Here is a 19196-nt window from a genome sequence, read left to right on the forward strand (position 1 = left end):
CTGCGGGGCCACCTCCCCACCTCTCTGTGCTGCTGGGCCACCACTGCAGCGTTATTTTTCTTTAAAGACCAGGTGCTCACCCCACGGGTGAACCCATCGTGGGGAGGCTCCAGCGTGGGCTCAGAGAGTGGGGAACTGCCAAAATTGGAGGGATTAAAGCAGAGCAGCCCCGGTGGTTTGCAGGACTGCGGGCTGCTGCCATTCACCAGCGCTGCACGGTAAATAACGAGGGATATTAATAACAACGAGCCTCTGCCAGGGCACAAACCAAGTTCCTCTTTGGGATCGCGGTGAAGGAGGAAGCCTGAGCAGCAGCGTTGGGGTAAAAGGCGCCCTGGCAAGTCCAAACCCAGGCAGGGCTGCCTGCAGCTGGGGAAACGCTAATTTTAGCCCAAAAAATTGAGAATTTAGGGTCTGCAAACAACCCCTTGCGGGACAAAAGGCCCTGGGATGGGGGAGACCCACCAGAGCTTGGGTCAGGAGGTGCACGGGGTGCAGGCAGGGTGTGCCTGCTCTTCCTGCAGGTGTTTGGGAACAGGAACCCTCTTTTGGGAGGGTTCTCCCCCCTCTTTGCTTTCATTTTTTAATTGTCAGGAAGGGACACTGCTCCGATTGTGTTTTAGGCAGGGGAATTTGCAGGGGATTTGAAAAATCCGAATAACAATTAGCAGAAACAAGTGCCCCAAGCCTGGCTGGGTTTGGTTTGTTTTGCATCACAAGCCTTCCCTGCAGGAGCAGTTTTGCACAGGCAGATATTGATACTTTCACATTTCATCTTTTTAAAGGTCTCTTTTCTTTTTCTTTTAATAAAAACTTGCCTGAAACTTCAATCCAGCAGTCTGAAGTACAGATCCTCACTTCAGAGTTCAACTCTTAGAAGCAGGGTGGTCAAAAGCACCTAAATCAGAATTTCCTTTAGATTTGTGATTGTTGTTTTCACAGGAGTTTGCAGAAATTTTGCACAACGGGGTGCTGAGCTCTGGATTTCCTGGTATCCCATCAAGGAAACCACTGCAAGACCCCAAATGCTCAACACATCTTTGAAACACTGCCCTGGGACAGCAGGGACCTGGTTTTGGGGTACCTCACTGGAGAGCTGATCCCAGCTGATTCCAGATGCCCCAAACCACTTCCAAACCCACCAGAGGAATTCTGAACAAAGTTCTTTGCTGCAGACTGAGCCCAGCATCTGCTTAAAGCCCAGGAGAGTCTTGGGGCTGCTCATGAGCCCCCCAAACCCCCCTGCACTGAGCAGAACCTGCTCACAAACCCCCCAAACCCCCCTGCACTGAGCAGAACCTGCTCACAAAGCCCCCAAACCCCCCTGCACCGAGCAGAACCTGCTCACAAACCCCCAAACCCCCCTGCACCGAGCAGAACCTGCTCATGACCCCCCAAACCCCCCTGCACCGAGCAGAACCTGCTCAGGAGCCCCCCAAACCCCCCTGCACCGAGCAGAACCTGCTCATGACCCCCCAAACCCCCCTGCACCAAGCAGAACCTGCTCACAAACCCCCCTGCACCGAGCAGAACCTGCTCATGAGCCCCCCAAACCCCCCTGCACCGAGCAGAACCTGCTCAGGAGCCCCCCAAACTCCCCTGCACCGAGCAGAACCTGCCCCACACCAGTCTCCCCTTTCAGCAGTGGTGCTGCAGTGAACATTAAATTAATATCACGACACGATCTGGGGGGCCCTGGGAGCCCCGGGGACGGAGCCCCCACTGCTGGTGCCTCCAGAGGGGGACCAGAAGCTCTCGTGGGGGTTGGTCTGGTGAGGGGGCTGCAAACAGAAGGAGCACCGTGCTTGGGCCATCGGCACATGGCCCCGGCCGGTGATTGTCCCCACGGGGACACCAAACCCCCCACGCCAGCCCAAAATACAGAGAGGGGAGAGCCGCGGGTGTTCCCGTGGGGGGGTCACCCATCTTGGGGTCACCCACCGAGGGGTCACCCCCGCACGGCCCCAGCCGGGAGCATTCCCGGAGCATCCCAGGGCGGGAGCACGAGGGTGCCTCAATCCTCCCCGGCGCTGCCTGCAGCCCCCCGGGGGACCCTCCATCGCCACCTCCGGGCACGCTGGGCCGGGCAGGGCCGGGGGCGCAGCCGCCGCCGCAGCCCTTTGAACGGCCCTATCGCTCCCGGCCGCGCCGCCCCGCGCCGCCCCCGCCGTGATGCGGCCCCGGCTCCGCCTCCCCCGCTCCGCCGGCGCTGGGAGCTCCCTTCGCCTGTTTGCCCTTATTTAATTTCGAGTGTGATTTTGCTATTTTTAGCAGCTGGATCCCCTCCAGTAAGGCTAGGAGCTCGCTCCGGTTTTTTTTTTCCCCCCTCTCCCCCCTTTCCCCCCCCCTCCTTTTTTTTTTTTCCCCTCGTTCCCTGCAAATGATTTTGACCCAGCTTCCTTCCTCCTGGAGCAATTTTTTTCCTCTCTCTCTTTATTATTTATATAAATACGCGGGGCCTGGCGGGGCCGGGGATGCGGGGCTGAGCCGCAGCCTCTCTCTTCTCCTTGCAGATCCGCAGTCGCCGCGGGCGGGGGGTCCCTTCGCTCCGCAACACAGACCCGCCGGGAAAAACAAAACCATCGAACCGCCCCCGAAACCCACCCCGAGCACCGGGCTCCGGGATCAAGCTGACTGTGAGTGCCACCTTCCTCTTCCTTCTGCTGCGGGGGGCGCGGGGGGCCGGGGCTCTGCTTCCCCTCGCCGCATGCGGGGCACGATCGGCGCCGGGCTGTCGGCTTTGCAGGGTGCATGCGGCCGGCGGTGCTCTTCGCTTTATTATCGGTATTAATTATTGTTAATAGCAGGCTGATGCACCTGGCGGGCCGCGGCCGAGCCCGGGGCGGGGGGGGACGGGCGGGGGTCCCCGCTGCTCCCACCGCCGAGCGACTTTGCTGCACTTACTCGGTTGCGGGTGATGCAAACGCCCCGCACCGAGCCCGGGGGCCCGCACGGCCCCGGGACGGCCCCGGGACAGCCCGCGGGGCCGGCGCCGTGCAAGGTGCGTGGGGCCGCGGCCGGTGCACGGGCGTGGGAGCGGGAGCGGGCCGCGGGCCCGGGGCCGTGCGGGGAGCGTGGGGCCGGTGCGAGGCCGAGCCCGGCTCACGGGGAACGCGCACACGCGGGTCGGGGCGAAGTTGCGGTGCTGGGGCTCAGCCGCCCCCCGGATGGTGCCCCCGCACCCCGCCAGCCCCGCACCCCGCCAGCAGCGCGGGCTCCACGAGGGGTTTTATTACCCCCCCAGGACAGGGGCTTCACAAAGCCCTGATGGTGCCCTTCCTGCCTCTTTTCTTTCTCCTCCACCTCCCTCCTTCCTTTCCTTTATCACTTCCTTTTATTATGCATCCCAGGAAGGAAGGGGGGGACTTTCCTCAATGGCAGCCCCGGGGTGGGGTTCGGAGCAGCCCCACGGCGGGTCTGGGCTAAGGAGGAGCCCGCACATCCCTCGCGGCCCGCACCCCTGCCCAACAGGCTCTTCAACTTCTGCTCCACGATTCCTTCCCCTCCTCCTTCCCCATCCCTCTGCCAGGAGGTGCGGCTGGGATCCTTCTCCAGCTGCCATCAGGCTGGATTTTCTGGGCGTGAAGAGATTTTATACATATATATATATGTATACATATATATATAATATTTTTTTAAACATCTAAGCCCCCGCCCGTCTCCCCGTTTCTCCTGGGCCAGTTTGTTTAATCTAAGAGTAGGTGGCAGGAGCGGGGGATTTGTGGGGTTATCTGCACGGAGCAGCGTAAGCCAGCGCAGGCGGCCGGGGAGGCAGGAGCAGGCCCAGGAGCAGGCGGGAGCATCGCTCCGAGGGGACAGCTCGGCCCTTGTGCAGCCCAGAGGTGGCTGCTGAGGACAGCCCACGTTGTGGAGGGAGCGATGGGGCTGGGGGAGGAGAGCCCGGCCGCTCAGCATCCGTAGGGATGGAGAGGGGAGGAGGTTTCCTTCCCCCGGCTCCATCAATCGAGAGGCAGATGTGGCCCCTCCACCTCCAAACCGTGCGGAGATGTTTCCCCCCACCCCCCGGCCGCGGGGAGCCCGGCAGCCCCTGCCCGCGTCCCCCACTGATTCCTCCCTGCCTGGAAAGGTTTCTCCCTCAGCTGCTTCCTCTCCTCCATGGCAACCCAGCTGCTCCCTCCCTCCCTCCATGGCTCTGATGCGTGTGAGCAGGGCCGGAGCTGCTCCCGCCATGTGCCCGGCGCGGTCCCGCGGCTCCCCCCGGGCCTGGCAGGTGCCGCCGAGCCAGGGGCATCGCAGGGACCCGGGGGTGCTCCGGGGAACAGGGGGGTGACCGGGAACGAGCAGGGATGGGAGAGAAGCGTCCCCCATTTCCAGCATCCTCCTCCCAACCCCCTCTGGGAGCACGGAGCGCCCTCAGCTCTGGAGGCCCTGGGGAGAGCGAGGTGCTGGAGGGAGGGGTGGGGTGAGGAGGGATGGATGGGTGGGATGCAGAGGGATGGGTGGGATGCAGAGGGATGGGTGGGAGGTGCACGTGCTTTCCCCAGCACCGACAACTTTGCAGCTTTTGGGGGAGGGGGCAGGCCCAGCAGCACCCCCGTGCCATGGAGGGTCTCCTTGGCATTCCCAGCTGGAGCTGCAGTGGGGTCTGGTCCCTCCTCCAGGGGAGGAGAGCACGGCAGGGTGAGGGCCATGCTGGGCCCATCTGTTTCCAGCTGCAGGAGGGGGCACGGAGCAGCTCGAGGCTGCCTCTGACAGAGATTGACTTAAAAAGAGACAAAACCCCGTCCCAGCCCGACCAGCAGCCGGCCCTTTGCTGGCCTAAATCTAAACCATACTTCTTTTTTCTCCTAAGAGACTCCTTGAAGGGCTCTGGGATGCTGTGAGTAATATTTTCGGGGTGTTTACACTACAGCATGGTTTCTGTCTCCCAAAAAAAAAAAAAAAAGAAAGAAAAAGACTCCGAGGGTGGTTTTTGTTGTTGTTGTTCTGCACTCATGAGTCACTTCCAGAGGGGAGCAGGAGCTGACGCCTGTTTTTTGAAAAGGCTCAGAGGTCTGAGTGTGGCTCCTCAGGCTGCTTGTCCTGCCCAGACCCTCCCAGAGAGGCTCAGTGTCCCTGGGGGCTCAGCACCCCCTGTCCCCCGCAGCCCCACCATCCCAGCTGCTCCAACAGCATCAAATTGGGACCAGATCCTCAAAACTGAGCAATATTACCCCAGAGGGAGGAGGGTGCCTCTCTGGGCACACAGCCCCGGATCTCCCTGTGCTCCTGCTGGGGAGCCTCAGCCCCACTCTGGGCAGGTGTCCCCAGCATGGCCGTGGTCACCCTGCCTGCGTGAGGTCACAGCAAACACCAGGGCTGTGGCAGCAATCCTGCTCCTTCCCGCCCTGTTTCCATCCTCCTGGCTCCTGTGCTGGCAGCCGGGCACGGAGCCACCCCCACACCTCTGGAAAAGCAGGTTTTCCCTGTGCCCCTGGGAAGCAGCGAGGTGGAGAGGGGAAGATGGAGCCTTTCCTTTGTGGAATTGCTCCAAGAGCGAGGGAGAGCTGCCCAGCCCTCTGGGATGTGCACAGGCGAGGTGACAATCCAGTATCCCCAGGTGAAGTGCCTGTCCCTAACCCCAGCTAGGTGGCAGGAGCCAGGGGTGCAGCAGTGCTGAGGGTGGGGTGGGGAGCGGGGCTGCAGGACCCTGAGCCCCACTCCAGGGCCCTGGCACCCCCCTGGGGTCACCCAAGGTCCCCAGTGCCACCACTCATCCTGTCCCAACTCGCCAGTGTCAGCAGCACATCTGGGATTTCAGATTAAATCTGGAGTCGCTCTCCTCTTTTTGAGGAAAGGGGCTGGGCTCTGCAGGATGGGCTGGCCAAGCTGCTGCTCCCCAAACGCCTGGGGGACCCCAGGAGCTGCCTGGGCACTGCCTGGTCCTGCAGGGTGGCCGTGCCATGGGCTTGGGGCCCTGCAGCCTCTTGCTCCCCAGCCGGTGCCAGGAGCATGCAGGGGGCATCTCTGCCTGCCCCAGCGTGAGGGCTGGGGGATGTCACGGGGGGCACGGGGAGCCAGAGCCGTGCCTGCCTGACCTTCCTCCCTTCCCACTCTTCCTCACCGCTGCTGGGACAGACGATGAGTGAATCCAGCGCCAAATCCAGCCAGCCCCTGGCCTCCAAAGGGGAGAAAGACGTGTCGGAGAAGAGGGGCCGAGGGCGGCCTAGGAAGAAGCCGCAGGTACGTGGGGTCCCCTATGAGAAAGGGGGGAGCTGGGCACCCCCAGGGGGCAGCAGGAAACCCCCCCACACCTGCACCCCTAGGCTGGGGACACCCCCAGTGCAGCCCCATTACCCCTTTGGGTAGCACCTCCCCAGGGCTCACCAGCAGCCAGACCCTCCTGGGGGGCTCCAGAGCCCCCCCAGCTCTGCAGCACCCCAGAGCCCCTGGCTGGGGGCTCTCCTGCCCCTCCCCAGGCCCTGCTGAACCTGCCTTTGCAGACAGGCTAATTAAAGCCCCATTAGCAAAAGCTGCTCAGAGAGATAAGATGCTGCTGGAGCCTTTATAGTACCAAACCCCGCTCAGCCCCCCCGAGGCAGGTGGGGTTTGTGCACATGGTTTTCCTGCAGAAAAGGTGATTTGTGCCTTCCCCAACACTTCCTGGGCTGCGGCACCAGCAGAGAGCGGGGTCTGGGCTGAGGGGCCATGGGGACTGCATGGCTGCGCTGAGTGGGTGATGCTGGGGGTGGAAAAGGTCACGTCTGAAGGACACACAGGAACTGCCTGGCGTCTGATCGCCAATCCCAGTGCCACCAGTGCTCCCAGTTCCACATGCAAGAGCATCTCTGCCCCAGCAGGGTCTGCTGGGGGCAATGGGGCTCCTGGGGTGTGCTGGAGACCACCCTGGGCATGCAACCCCCTCTGCTCTCCCTCCAGCAGGAGCCCAGCGAGGCCCCGACCCCCAAGAGACCCCGTGGACGGCCGAAGGGCAGTAAAAACAAGGCTACCCCAAAGGGCAGGGTAGGTACCTGGGGCTGCTCCAGCTGGGTGCTGCTACCACAGGTCTAGTTTGAGTTGAATTCTGGAGAATTCAGGGCAGATCTGCCTCGGAGGTGGGGATGGGGGGTGGAATTTGGGTGGGGGATCTGGGGGCCATGTGTCAGCCCCAGGACACCCGAGACAAACCTGCAAAACAGGCGACTCACATCCTGCACCCACGTCGTGACTCACAGGGCATCCCGGGGCTGGGGGGCTCGGGGGGCTGGCAGCAGCACCCCAGGAGATGCCACTGGGGTGATGAATCTGGCACTCATGGGTGGGAGGAAGGGGAACACCGCCCACCCCTGCCAGCGTCCTGGGGACAGCCTGACCAAAACCTTTTTTTTCTTGTCCTGGCTCAGAAAGCTGCAGTCACACCAGGGAGGAAACCTCGAGGGCGACCCAAAAAATCGGTGAGCGGGCTTTTCCCTTCCTCACCCACCCTGGCAGGGCACTGGGCACTTCGGGGGCACAGCAGCTCCCCAGAGGGCTCCATGAGTGTGGGGTGGGGTTGGAGGAGCTCAGAGCAGTTGAGTGAATAGAACACAGCACTGAGTGGGCTCTGAACCCCCTAGGGCTGGGGGTTTGAGGAGTCCTGGCCCCCCCACCTCCCCAGGGGCCAAGAGCAGGATTGGGTGGCTGGCCCAGCCCTGGGGACAAGCTGGCACACGCCTGCCCAGGTCCCTGCACGCCCGGGTCCCTGCACGGCATTCCTGCAGCCCACGGGTGCAGCCTCCCCCTTCCTTCCCTGAACTTTCCCTCCTCCATTCCATTTTTCCTCCTTTCCCCCTCGGTTCGTGGCTCAGGCGGATGCCAGGTACCTGGACGGCTTCACCTCCCTTCCCTGCCTGTCCCACATTTTGCTCCTTTTCGCACTGAAATTCCTCGCAGAGCCGAAGGGGATTGAGACCAGCCGGGGCTGCAAACCCGAGGCGGTGTCCTGTGCTGGTGTCACAGTGCCAGGGGACCCCAGGGTGGGAGGAGCGTGTCCCGTGCCAGCGGGGCCGTGCCGGGACACGATGTCCCGGTGTCCCGCTCCGGCAGGCGCGGCGGCGTTTTTGTGAATGGAGCGGGAGGAAGCGGGGGCCGCTGTGACTCAGGCTCACTCAGCCCTGAGTCACCGCCGCGTGCGGGGTCACGGCCGCCCACCCCGGCCTGGGGGCTGGACGGGGACACCGGGGCTGGACACGGACAGCCGTGGCTGCAGCCACCCCCCAGTGGCCACTGGGGACCGCGGGCCCACACTCAGAGGTGTTGTCCACCATGGGGGTGTATCCTCCCCTCCTCACTGTGAGCTCACCTGGGGGGCTTCTCACCTGGGACTCAATGTCCAAGCTGGAGTCAGGGCCAGTCCTTTAATGCAGGAGGCGCTGTGCCTCAGTTTCCCTCGTTGCACAAGGGGTGTGATGTGCCCTTTGTGTCCAGGGGCGGTGAGGTGGGGCTGCACTCCCTGCCACCCCCCGGCCACGCTCCCTTGCCTTGCAGCAGCAGGACGAGGAGGAGGTGAACATTTCCCAAGAGTCATCCGAGGAGGAGCAGTGACACCTCCCAAACCGGCGCTACCTCATCGCCCGACGGCCCCGCAGCGGCCGGGGGAGAGGGGCGGGGAGAGACCCACCGTGCCGCCCTGGCTTCCTCCTCCTCCTCCTCCCTCCTCCGCTCCCTCCTCACCCTCAGACAACGGCAGCACTGGAAAATGGCCCAACCCGGGCGGCCCCCGCAGCCCCCGCCCGGGGGGGGCACCTGCCCCAGCTCCCCCTCCCCAGCCCCGGGGTTCGGGGCAGCCCCACTGGAAAGGGCAGAGAGCCGGGGCTGGCACCCCCACCTTGGCTGCCCCCCATGCAGTGATCTCACCCCGCCAAGGTGGGTGCTGGCTGCTCCCCCCAGCGCTGGGCTCTGCCCCGGGGCCTCTGCAGGGAAGAGATGGGGGGCAGTGAAGGTGAGACCCCCCCCAAAATGCATTAGACCTTTGCTCTGGCCTGCTGCTACCCCGGGCAGCCCCCTTTGTCCCCCCAGTCCTGGGTGACTGCACTGTGTGTGGGAGCAGCTCCCGCGGCGCTGCCGGGGCCGGGTGCCCATCCCTGGGGTGCCAATCCCCGGGGGTGCCCCATCCCCGGGGTGCCAATCCCCGGGGGTGCCCATCCCCGGGGGTGCCCATCCCCGGGGTGCCCGGGCACAGCTGGCTCCGGGCAGCCCTTTCCTCATAGGTTCTGGTATATATTTTTTTGTTTGTTTAGTACTTTTTTTTCCTTTCATTCACAACTACCTCTGGATATTTAAGTTCCACTCTCTGAACTCACAGAGTGCTGCTGCGCTGCCGGGGCACCGTGGGCTCGGTGGTTCCTGTTTTCGGGGTGTTGCTGGAGGCTGTGGGGTATTTTTTTTTTCTCCCTCCCCTTTTTTTTGGGCTTCATTTTTCTTTTTTTTTTTTTTTAAATTTGTTATATTGAGGTCTAGTTTGCTCTGCTGCTTCAAGGGATCGAGGCTGGCAGGGCAGAGGAGTGGGGGGACCATGGGATGCTCCCCCTTTCCCTCTGCCCCCCACGACGGCTGCAGCGGGACCGGAGGTCGGTGCCGGGCGGCCCCGGCGGGAGAGAATCGGGGTTTGGTTTGGGTTTTTTTTTTTTCGGTTCACTGTTAACGACCTTTTGGGTTCCTATTTGCAGTTACTTGAATAAAACATTTTATGGATGTTTTTGACGCCTCTGTCCCCGGGGCCCCAGCTGGGTGGGGCAGGGGTGGCTCCTCCCAGGGCATCTCCTCCACAGGGACATCCACGGGGCTGAGCTGCCGATGGAAACACAAACAGGCAAAGCCCTGCTGCCCCCCAAAACTCCTGCCCAAGGCCGGGAACCCCCAGCCCCACACGGAGCCTTGGGGCCAAGGCAGAGACACGTTTATTCACCCCATCTTCCCCCGGGCAGAGCCTGCTGCTCCCTGCCAGTCTGCCAGCCCCTGTGGGCCCTCCCAGAGCTTTCCAAGGGGCTGCTGGAGCAGTTCAAGCAAAAAAAAAATTAAAAAAAAAGGCAAAATCCGGCACTGAGGTGGGAGATGTCCAGTCCCAGTCAGTGCTCAGGGGTGTGGGCAGTGGTTGTGGCATCGTGGCAACACCGCGGGCACATCCTGCCCGTTCTGGCTGATGGTTCCAGTGCTGACACCGTCCTCCCTTCCCTCCCGCGGGCAGGGTCCGGTCCCGGTGCTCCAGGTACAGTCAGGCCCTCCAGTCCCTGCGCGGGGGCCGAGGGGGCGAGGGTCCCCCCCAGCCGGGCACCACCTACAACACAGAGGGACACACCTGCAGCCCAGGGCGTCGGGGAGGGCGGGGAAGGCACTGCCCACGCAGCACAACCCTCCCCAAAACCTCTGGATTAACACCCAAAGCCCGACTCCTTCGAGGTCGGACTCTACATTCTTGGAGGTCTTTCCCAGCCTTAACAATTCCATGATTCCCAGAGCTCCCTCGGGACAGGCACCTCGCTTGCTCCTGCTTCAGTTTTTCATGGAAAAAACTGGATAAACGCCAATTCCCACCACAGCGACTCACCTGAGCCTCCTCCGCCTCCACCAGCAGCTCCTGCTCCGACTCGGGCGGCTCCTCAGCCGGGTCGTAGCTGTACATGGGCAGCAGCCGGTGCCGCAGCCGGTCGGACCTGCCGGGGGTGGGCGGTGAGCGGTGACCCCGCAGCCCCCCAGGGCCCCCAGCCCCGCGGCCCCGCTCACCTGCGCTTCTTCTTGACGTACATCACCTGTGGGGAAAGGCATCAGCGGCGCGGGGCTCGGCGCGGGGCTCGGTGCCCCCCGGTGCCCCCCGCCCGCGCACTCACCGCGGCCAGGAGGGCGCCGAGGAGGGTGAGGAGGAGGAAGGGCCCCAGCACGGAGCCCACCAGCGAGTCCCCCGCCGCGCCCGGGGCCGTGGGGGCCGTGGCGTTGCTCATGGCCCAGCGCCGGCTCCTGCCCGCATGGGGAGGAGCGGCCCCACGGACGGGAGCTCTGCAACCCACAGCCGGCCTTGGGAATGACCCACTGCCCGGGAATGACCCACCGCCAGGGAATGACCCCCACCGCCCGGGAATGACCCCCACCGCCCGGGAATGACCCCCACCGCCCGGGAATGACCCCCACCCCCCGGGAATGATCCCCACCGCCAGGGAATGACCCCTACCGCCCGGGAATGACCCCCACCGCCCGGGAATGACCCACCGCCCGGGAATGACCCACCGCCCGGGAATGACCCCCCCACTGCCCGGGAATAACTGCCACCCCGAGAATTCACCGCCAGGGAATGATCCCCACCTCGGGAATAACCCCCACCCCGGGAATGTCCCCCACCCCGGGAATTCACAGCCCAGGAATGACCCCCACCCCGGCAGTGACCCACCGCCCGGGAATGCCCAGCGCACAGGTAATAACGCACCTCCCGCCCGCTAATAACCAACCCCCGGTAATGATCACCCCGTGGCGGGGGTCACCCTGCAGAGCTGGGGCTGGGGGGGATTCGCCTCCACCAGCGGCAGGACCGGAGGGGCTCCCGCCCTGGGCTGTGCCCGGGACACCCCCGGAGCCCGGACCCCCGCCCCAGTTCCGCCCTTCCCCTCGGTCCGGTTCGGGATGCCCCGGGCTCCCCCTGCCCCCCCCCGCTCCGGGGATCCCCGCGCGCGCCCCGCCCCGCCCCGCCCCGCCCACCTGCGCGCGCCGCCCGCACCCGGAACCCGCGCGGCGCGTGACGGGCGAGGGGCGGGGCCGAGCGCGCGCGGGGAGGGGGCGGAGCAAGGGGAAAGGGGCGGGGCTTGGGGCGGGGCGGTGGCGGCTCGCGGCCGGCAGGGGGCAGCAAAGACCGGGCGGGGGTGGGGCGGGAAAAGGCGTGAGGGGAGAAAGGGGAACCGGAGAGAAACCCAGGGAAAGGGAAAAATGGGGAAAAAATCCGGGGAAAGGAAGAAATGGCCCTTGGGGGGGCGTACAAGGCGAGTGGAGGGGTGGGGGAGTTGCACATCTGGTCAGGTGAGTGCACAGCTGGGGGTTTGTGTGGGAGAAGATGGAGGGATGGAGGGATGGAGGGATGGATGGAGGGATGGATGATGGATGGAGGGATGGATGGATGGATGGATGGAGGGATGGATGGAGGGATGGAGGGATGGATGGATGGATGGAGGGATGGATGGAGGGATGGAGGGATGGATGGAGGGATGGATGGATGGATGGAGGGATGGACATCAGGAATAGGCAGGTACATCCCTGCACCCTTTCATTGGGTGGACAGATGGAGGGATGGATGAAGGGAGGAGGGAAGGAGGAAAGGAGGGACAGGGACAGATGAACAGAGGGGAGAAGGATGGATGGACGGATGGATGGATGGACGGATGGATGGATGGATGATATAGTGTGAGACAACCAACCCACAGGGCCGGGGATGACAGGAACACGGGCAGGGTCATCCACACTGGGGGCTGCCGTGGGTGCCTGGCCAGGGGCTGCTGCTGTGGCTGCTGTCCCCCAGGCTGGGCCCGTGGGGACTCTAGGCAGGGGCTGTGATGGTGCCGGCAGTGTCACCCACAGCGGTGGCAGCGCCCCAGCCCTGATCCTGGCCGCAGGGCTAATCCGCTTTGCCTGCGGGGACCAGATGGTCCCGCTAAGTGGGTCAGGAGCGGGAGACACCAGGGAGCACTGGGCCCCACTGCGCTTCCCAACAGCAAATAATCATCAATAGGTGAAAGAGGAGTCTGGACACGGTGGAGCTGGGGGGACACAGCCCCTGGACTGGCAGCGGGACAGGGCTCAGCCACTGCGGAGCATCCGGAGCCTCCTGAGCTGGTGGGGAAGAGCAGCTCCTGGTCTGCATCCTCTGGGATGAACCTGCTCATGGCACAGTTGGTTGTACCCTGCCTGCACCTCTCCCTGCATCACTGCCCATACCCTGCCTGCACCTCTGCCTGCAGCCCTCCCTGCACCCTGCCCACACCACTGCCTAAGCCACTGCCTCTACCAGTCCCTGCACGGCTGCCCTCACCTCCTGTCCAGCCCATGCAGGGTTATTTTCCCCTCTCTGGACCAGAAAAAGGCACCAGCTGTCCCAAGAGTGACCAACAGCTGCTGTTCCCAGTGTCCCATTGTCCCCAGGTGTCCCACTGGCCCCACTGTCCCCAGCAGTGGCACTGGTCTCCTGGTCTGTGCTGGCTCCCCATGCCCCAGACACCCTTCCCAAAGTCTCAGCCCCTGTTCCCCACTGCAAGGGGGGAACACAGAGTGGGACAGGATCCCCAGAGCCCCCCAGCCCAGCACGGACACCTCATCCACCGCTGCCCATCCCCTCCCAGCCGAGCCCTGCTGTGCCGCGGCTAAAAATAAATCCATCAATTTCTAGGAAAGCTCCTTGGAGAGCATGAGCGAGCGGGAGCACATGGGCAGGAGGAGCATGCGTGCTCCAGGGGAAGCAGCATCCTTGGGAGGAGACCGGGGGTCACCAGGCCCCTCCACACGGCCAGAGCCAGCCCAGGACACCTGCAGAACACAGGAACACCTTTCCCCCGATCCACTGCTTTCCAGAGAACCCCGATGAGGGGGAAAGGGGAGTCAAAGCTTGCAGACTGCTCATCCCTGGAGAAATCTCTCCCTTGCTTGCTTTGGGATGGGGAAGGATGTCAGAGCGGCTGAGGGCAGCACTGCCACCCATCCTGGGGACAAGGCACCCTCATGGTCGGGGTGTAAGGGGCGTCAGCCAGGGGGCAACGCTGGAATAGCAACACAGGGTATTTATTTCTGCCCCAAACCCCGCTGTGAGACACCAGCCCCCTCCGCTGCGCTGCTGGGCCCCCAGCACATAATTGGGGACAGCTTTGCTGAGCCGCTAAGCTCCCGTTTAAGCAGCTGAGCGCAAGTGGCCGGGATTTCCAGCCAGCGCATCCCTGCGGCTGCTCATCCACCCAGAAATGCCGGGGCGGGGGGCCGGGAGCCGCCGTCCCCGCGGGGGCACAGCCGCCCCGGCTCTGCCTCGCCGCTCGCCCGCTCAGGCATTAACGCCGCCGTCAGCACGGATTAATTCTGCCCCGGGTCCGCGCCGCAGCTGCAACACGAGGCTGTGGTGCACCAGCGCCCGTGTTTGCTGTAGGAGGAGCCTGGTCACATCCAGATCCCAAAGGGAATTCGCAAGGGATGGGTCCCCTCACCAGGACAGGTTTGCTTGGCAGGGAGGTGCGGGAGCTCACCTGGCTGTGGACAGGCCGGTACCGACAGCCGGGGGTGCTGGAGCTCCCGGTGCAGGCTCCAGCCGGCCTCTCCCACAGCTGTTCCCTTGGGAAGGATTTGTGAAAGAGGTGGGAGCACATTCCGAGGCTTCACGAGGCTCTCTCCTTAAAAAGCCCCTTTGTATTGCAGGGTGCATGCCCCATCAGCGAGCCCATCCCAACACCACGCTGTTGGTGACATCCCTCCAGTTCTTCTTCCAGGCTGGGACTGTCCCAAGCCACTGCAGGGAGGGCTCTGTCCGTGGGTGACACCAGTGCCCAATCCCCGAGTTCACGTCCATGAGGAACAGACAGAGCAGGCAGGAGGCAGAGACGTGTGAAATACTGGCGTGTTTATTGGTTGGCACTAGATTACAGCCCACACTCTCGGCAAACTGGCATCCACCAATTCAATTTTTTTCCATTTTTTGCTCTTTCAAAGACAGCAGCGGCCTCCCTCTCACACACAGCTCAACAGAGGAAACCCCTCATGACAGGATCCCCCCGCACCACCCAGCCTCACACACGGAAAACCCTCCAGCCCTTGTGGAGACACTGCAGATGAAAGGGCAGAATTAAGGATGTCCTAATGTAGGGATGTCCTGCCCCTGCCAGCCAGGACAAAGCAGGACAACACCTGCATCATCCAGAGGCTCCAACTGAGACAGAGCCCAAAGGAAACAGAACGTGTTTTCTATTTCATGTGGGACTTTGAGCAAAGGTGTTGTGAGAATGAGTCAGTAAGAAGGAGAAAAAGCATCCCTTGCAATGCTCCATTTCCAAAGGGCCTTTGCAGCTGCAAAGTGTTTCTGCAAACTGTAATTTGTTTAACCCTCCCATGTGAAGCTCACCAGGAGATTGGAAACACCAAGTGCTGGAGTGAGGAACAGATATCTGCAGCCAGGAAAATAAACCCAAACAGATTTTGGGAATTACAAGTACAAAACCATCTTGAATTCACAGAGAATTGAGTATTTCACTTGCAACTCATTGAAAATCACTGAAAATATCAGGCCTCTTTTAATCCTAATAAATCAGCAAGTTTGTTCTCTGCATCAGTTTTCCTTCTGCAAACTTGCTGACACTTCCCTGTGAAAGCCAGGTGGCAGGAGCAGCACAAGAACTTCCATGAGACATCCCAGTGGAGCCCATGAGAACCCAACCAACCCCATGAGAACCCAACCAACCCAACCAACCCCACCAAATCCCAACTGACCCCAGGAGAACCCAACCAACCCAACCAACCCCACCAAATCCCAACTGACCCCAGGAGAACCCAACCAACCCCACCACATCCCAGCTGACCTCAGGAGAATCCAACCAACCCCACCACATCCCAGCTGACCCCACGAGAACCCAACCAACCCCACCAAATCCCAACTGACCCCAGGAGAACCCAACCAACCCAACCCAACCCAACCACCACATCCCAGCTGACCCCACCATCACGTGGAGCACAACACCCAGGGATCCCTCAGCAGGCCCTGCGGTTGCCATCAGCCCCCACTCCAGGCCTGGACATTTGGATGTCTTGGATCAATATCCAGAGGGGTTCAGAACCTGTTTTCCCTCACACCAAGGTCAGTGCCTGGGTCAGTCCCACCCTCAGTCGTGGGGGTGAGGTTGAAGCTACCAGCTCAGACACAAACCAGAGACAAACCCCACAGCTCTGACCAGCCATGGAGATTCCTTGTTTTTGGGAGGAATGGAGAACAAAAAGAGCAAACATGCCCATGGTCAGGAGGCTGGACAATAAATCCTGGTCATTCACCCCTCAGCTGGGGTCTGGGGTCCCGTTCTCCTGATCTGGGGGGGCTGCCAGGAGCCCACCACATACACAGAGCTCACAGAAGGACTCAGCAGCAAATGCAAAGTGATCATTCCAGATATTTTCAGATTTAATAAATATAAAATAGGGCACACAGGAAATTCAACAAACACTCTCAGACCTCCCCAGGTTTTTGAGCCAATTTGTCAAGTATAACATCAAAATTCCCATCTTCCCACCAAAAAAAAAAAAAAAAAAAAAAAAAAAAAAAAAAAAAAAAAGAAAAGAAAAAAAAAAAAAAGAAAAAACAAAAACCTCTATGGACTAGCACCAAAAAGAGATTTATAAATCTCCTAAATACAACTTCAGTCCAGTTCAGTTTCTTTTTCACCAGCTACACCTTAGTTATGTACAGAGCCATGACACTACCCCAGCACAGCACTCCAGGATTGTGCAGCCCAGAGCAGCTGGATTAGTTCATGCCTAGGTTAGGAAAATGAGAATCAAGCCCTGTGCGTGTCAGGGGCTCAGGGAGCAGCTGAGGGACACCTCAGCCATGAGGTCACCACGTCCCTGCAGGGCTGCAGCCACCAGATGATGCTGTTATTGAGTTATTGAGCAGGAGAACGGAGCCAGGAGGGAAAAGCCAGCCTGGGAGCAAGACCAGAGCAGGCACTGGGTCAGACAGAGGGAAAAGCTCCTCACACTGCAACAGGCAGTGCTTGGGGTAGGTTTGGCAGAAGATGCAGCTCTGATCCCCCCCATCACCAGCCACAGGCTCCACTTGAGAGGGCCAAACCCCAAAGCAACCCCTCAGCAATCCCCAGCGCTTCCTGTGTGCTCTGCACAGGGGTGGATGCTGCACCCAGCTGTGTGAAAACACAAACACGTCAGTTTGGGATAAAACAGAGAACAGGCAGGAAAACCCACAGCTCTTGTACCAGGGGTAATCGCTGGACCTGTGCAGCCTCCAGGATTTTGATCCCCGCTCGCTGTGGAATGCTGAACACAGCTTCTGCATGGAAAAGCTGAGGCAAAGGCCCAAAGCCCCTGCTAGATCCGGGAAGGGAACTGAGGATTCCTGACATTCCCTACCCACATTTTTAGCCACTGAATACTTTGTGGCCACACAAAGGGAAAAAGCAACACTTGCAGATTCCAATCCCTTTTCATTTTTCATTTTACAGAGTTTGCTTTAAGGCACATTCCAGCTGAGGGTGAATGAGCTGCCTCGGTGCTCTGCAGGACAGTGGGGAAGAGGTCACAGCTCTTCCACACAGGAACAGAGCTGGTGGGAACGCTGATGCTGCTGCTCCTTCCAGCCCCCAAACCCAGCTCCCACCTTCCCCCCAGCAGCAGGTTTGGGTGCAGGTTTGGGTGCTGCTCCCCCAGCACCCTGATGTGCAGCCCTCAGGCTCTGCCCCCTTCCTCTGTTTCCAGAACAAACCCACCTGGCTAAGCTGGAAGCAAACCAACCTGAGGAGACTGTCACCAGGTCCTGGGAGGGTTTTACACCCCAAAGTTTAATGTGTTTTCAAATTGAAAAAAAATCTTTTTAGTAATCTTTTAACAGTACCTATTAACTCCACATCCAGGGAATGTTCTGCCTCATGCTGTACCTGGAGAGGTGAATGCCAATGGCTCAGAATTCCCAGTGCCACGGCAGTTCTGAGCCGGGGTGTCCCAGTTCTGGCCCTGGTGACCACACGGAGCATGGACAGCTTGGCCAGTGCAGCTGGGAAGTGGCAACGCTGCCCTGAGATAGGGGCAGGCACAGCTGTGACACTGAGTTCCAACAAACTCAAACAATCCATCTCTGGGAAGCCACCAGAGGTACTTTAACATCACTGAATTCCAGATTTCAGGGAGAATGGAAAAAAAAAACCCTCCTGCTTTCACTCTTCTCGCCCAGGAAAAGACAGCACAGCACTGGCCCACCAGACAGCACCCAGCACACAGCAGGGAAATGCCCCAATCCCACCTGGGGTTCAGCACTTGGAACAGCAGAAGGTTCCTCCCTCTGAAATGTGCCTTTGAACAACCTCAGCGAGAGCGAAGCCACACCTGAAACCCAAACCTGCCCAGCAGCAACCACCGCAGTCATGGTGCTGAGAGGGTCCTGTCACACCCCATTTCCAAGCTGCCAATAACCAAAGAACCAAAATCCCTTTTCCACAACAAATCCTTGCCTAGGAGAGACTGCCCAAAGCCAGACTCACACAGTTCCAGCTCTGCTGGGTCTCATTACACTCAGCTCTCTCTGCAGAGGGATGTCCTGTACACATTGTGTAAGGCCATCACAGAGGTTTGGGATCTGACAAACCCTGCTGGAAGGATCCAGCAGCACTTGGACACACGGGTACTCCAGGGGTGTCTTCCTTTTCTCCTGCTCCCATGCTGGAGTCTCCAAACTGGTGCAGAGCTCCCTGCCCTCACTGGTGTACCAGGAGTGGGGTGCCCTTGGACCATGACCACAGGAATGGAAAGGGAAAGGGAAGAAGGGACCCCATTAGTGACATCCCTGTGTCCCTAAGGAGCTGCAGAGGGACCCCAGGGCCCAGAGGTGATGAAGAGCAGCAGCCCCTCCTCATACCCCAAACCAGCACTCCAGACCTGCCGTGCACCTCGCTGGCTGTCCAGGGACCCCCTCTGTGGTACCCAGCTCCCAGCAGTGCCCAGAGGGCACAGCCAGGCAGGGCCAGCCAAGAACTGCCCCCATGGGATGCTGAGACACACAGAGATGCTCCACGTAAGGGCCAGGCCAGCTGAGGTAAGAATCCCCCTATCCAACACTCCCAGCTGGGAACAGCACCAGTTTTAGCACAGCTGGGAGCCCCAGGCTCATGCCCTGGGACTCAGCACGCTCAGGACAGTGGCCCCAGCAGTGAGCAGCTCCATCAGGGCTGCAGAACCAGAGCCACCCTCCCAGCAGCTCCCCTGTGCCTCACACAGACAGGGCCATGCTCAGTCCCAAACCAATTAACACCAGTTCAGATAAAACCACTCCAGCTGCTGGGGGTGCAGCTGTACCAGCTCCAGAGAGAACCTCAGATGCTGAGGAAGATGAGAATTGTGTGGTGCAGGGAGAGGTCCAGAGAGCAGAGGGCTCAGGCTTGTTCTGAAATCTGCATCTCTTCAGTCAAGGGTATTCCTGCCCCAGGAGCCATTTCCAGTTACAAGGCAGAACATCAGCCACTCCTTGGTAACAGCATCAATCCATGCCACATTAA

The 19196-nt window shown here is 60.9% G+C and overlaps 2 protein-coding genes across 8 annotated transcripts; one reads left to right on the top strand and one right to left on the bottom strand.

Moving 5' to 3' along the window:
- The first annotated feature begins 2129 nt into the window (after window positions 1-2129).
- Window positions 2130-9672, top strand: HMGA1 (high mobility group AT-hook 1). 5 transcript variants are annotated; one of them, XM_063418615.1, is made up of 6 exons: window positions 2130-2288; window positions 2514-2636; window positions 6079-6183; window positions 6880-6963; window positions 7344-7394; window positions 8470-9672. In XM_063418615.1, the coding sequence occupies exons 3-6, from the start codon at window positions 6082-6084 to the stop codon at window positions 8521-8523; spliced, it is 291 nt and encodes a 96-aa protein (XP_063274685.1). In that variant the 5' UTR covers window positions 2130-2288; window positions 2514-2636; window positions 6079-6081; the 3' UTR covers window positions 8524-9672. The 5 variants fall into 5 exon arrangements, with proteins under 5 accessions (XP_063274685.1, XP_063274686.1, XP_063274683.1 ...); XM_063418616.1 differs by having other exon boundaries at window positions 6883-6963; XM_063418613.1 differs by having other exon boundaries at window positions 2131-2288; window positions 8467-9672.
- Window positions 9673-9855: 183 nt separating this feature from the next.
- Window positions 9856-11715, bottom strand: SMIM29 (small integral membrane protein 29). 3 transcript variants are annotated; one of them, XM_063418650.1, is made up of 5 exons: window positions 11665-11715; window positions 10806-10971; window positions 10702-10727; window positions 10526-10631; window positions 9856-10255 (listed from the first exon to the last, which is right to left on the bottom strand). In XM_063418650.1, exons 2-5 carry the CDS (start codon window positions 10914-10916, stop codon window positions 10193-10195), a joined length of 306 nt encoding a protein of 101 aa, XP_063274720.1. In that variant the 5' UTR covers window positions 10917-10971; window positions 11665-11715; the 3' UTR covers window positions 9856-10192. The 3 variants fall into 3 exon arrangements, with proteins under 3 accessions (XP_063274720.1, XP_063274719.1, XP_063274721.1); XM_063418649.1 differs by lacking the exon at window positions 11665-11715 and adding an exon at window positions 11396-11564; XM_063418651.1 differs by lacking the exon at window positions 11665-11715 and adding an exon at window positions 11418-11537.
- Window positions 11716-19196: the final 7481 nt, after the last annotated feature.

The sequence above is a fragment of the Prinia subflava genome, chromosome 23, assembly GCF_021018805.1.
Source record: "Prinia subflava isolate CZ2003 ecotype Zambia chromosome 23, Cam_Psub_1.2, whole genome shotgun sequence".
Lineage (NCBI taxonomy): Eukaryota > Metazoa > Chordata > Aves > Passeriformes > Cisticolidae > Prinia > Prinia subflava.

What these genes read in the sequence shown, in the direction of transcription:
- HMGA1 (XM_063418617.1), top strand. Translation starts at nt 6,775, where the DNA reads ATGCAAGAGCATCTCTGCCCCAGCAGGGTCTGCTGGGGGCAATGGGGC. An exon ending in AGGCTACCCCAAAGGGCAGG is followed by an intron (nt 6,964 to 7,343) that starts GTAGGTACCTGG and finishes GTCCTGGCTCAG; the next exon opens with AAAGCTGCAGTCACACCAGG. An exon ending in GAGGGCGACCCAAAAAATCG is followed by an intron (nt 7,395 to 8,466) that starts GTGAGCGGGCTT and finishes CTTGCCTTGCAG; the next exon opens with CAGCAGGACGAGGAGGAGGT.
- SMIM29 (XM_063418650.1), bottom strand. Translation starts at nt 10,916, where the DNA reads ATGAGCAACGCCACGGCCCCCACGGCCCCGGGCGCGGCGGGGGACTCG. An exon ending in TCGGCGCCCTCCTGGCCGCG is followed by an intron (nt 10,728 to 10,805) that starts GTGAGTGCGCGG and finishes CTTTCCCCACAG; the next exon opens with GTGATGTACGTCAAGAAGAA. An exon ending in TACGTCAAGAAGAAGCGCAG is followed by an intron (nt 10,632 to 10,701) that starts GTGAGCGGGGCC and finishes CACCCCCGGCAG; the next exon opens with GTCCGACCGGCTGCGGCACC.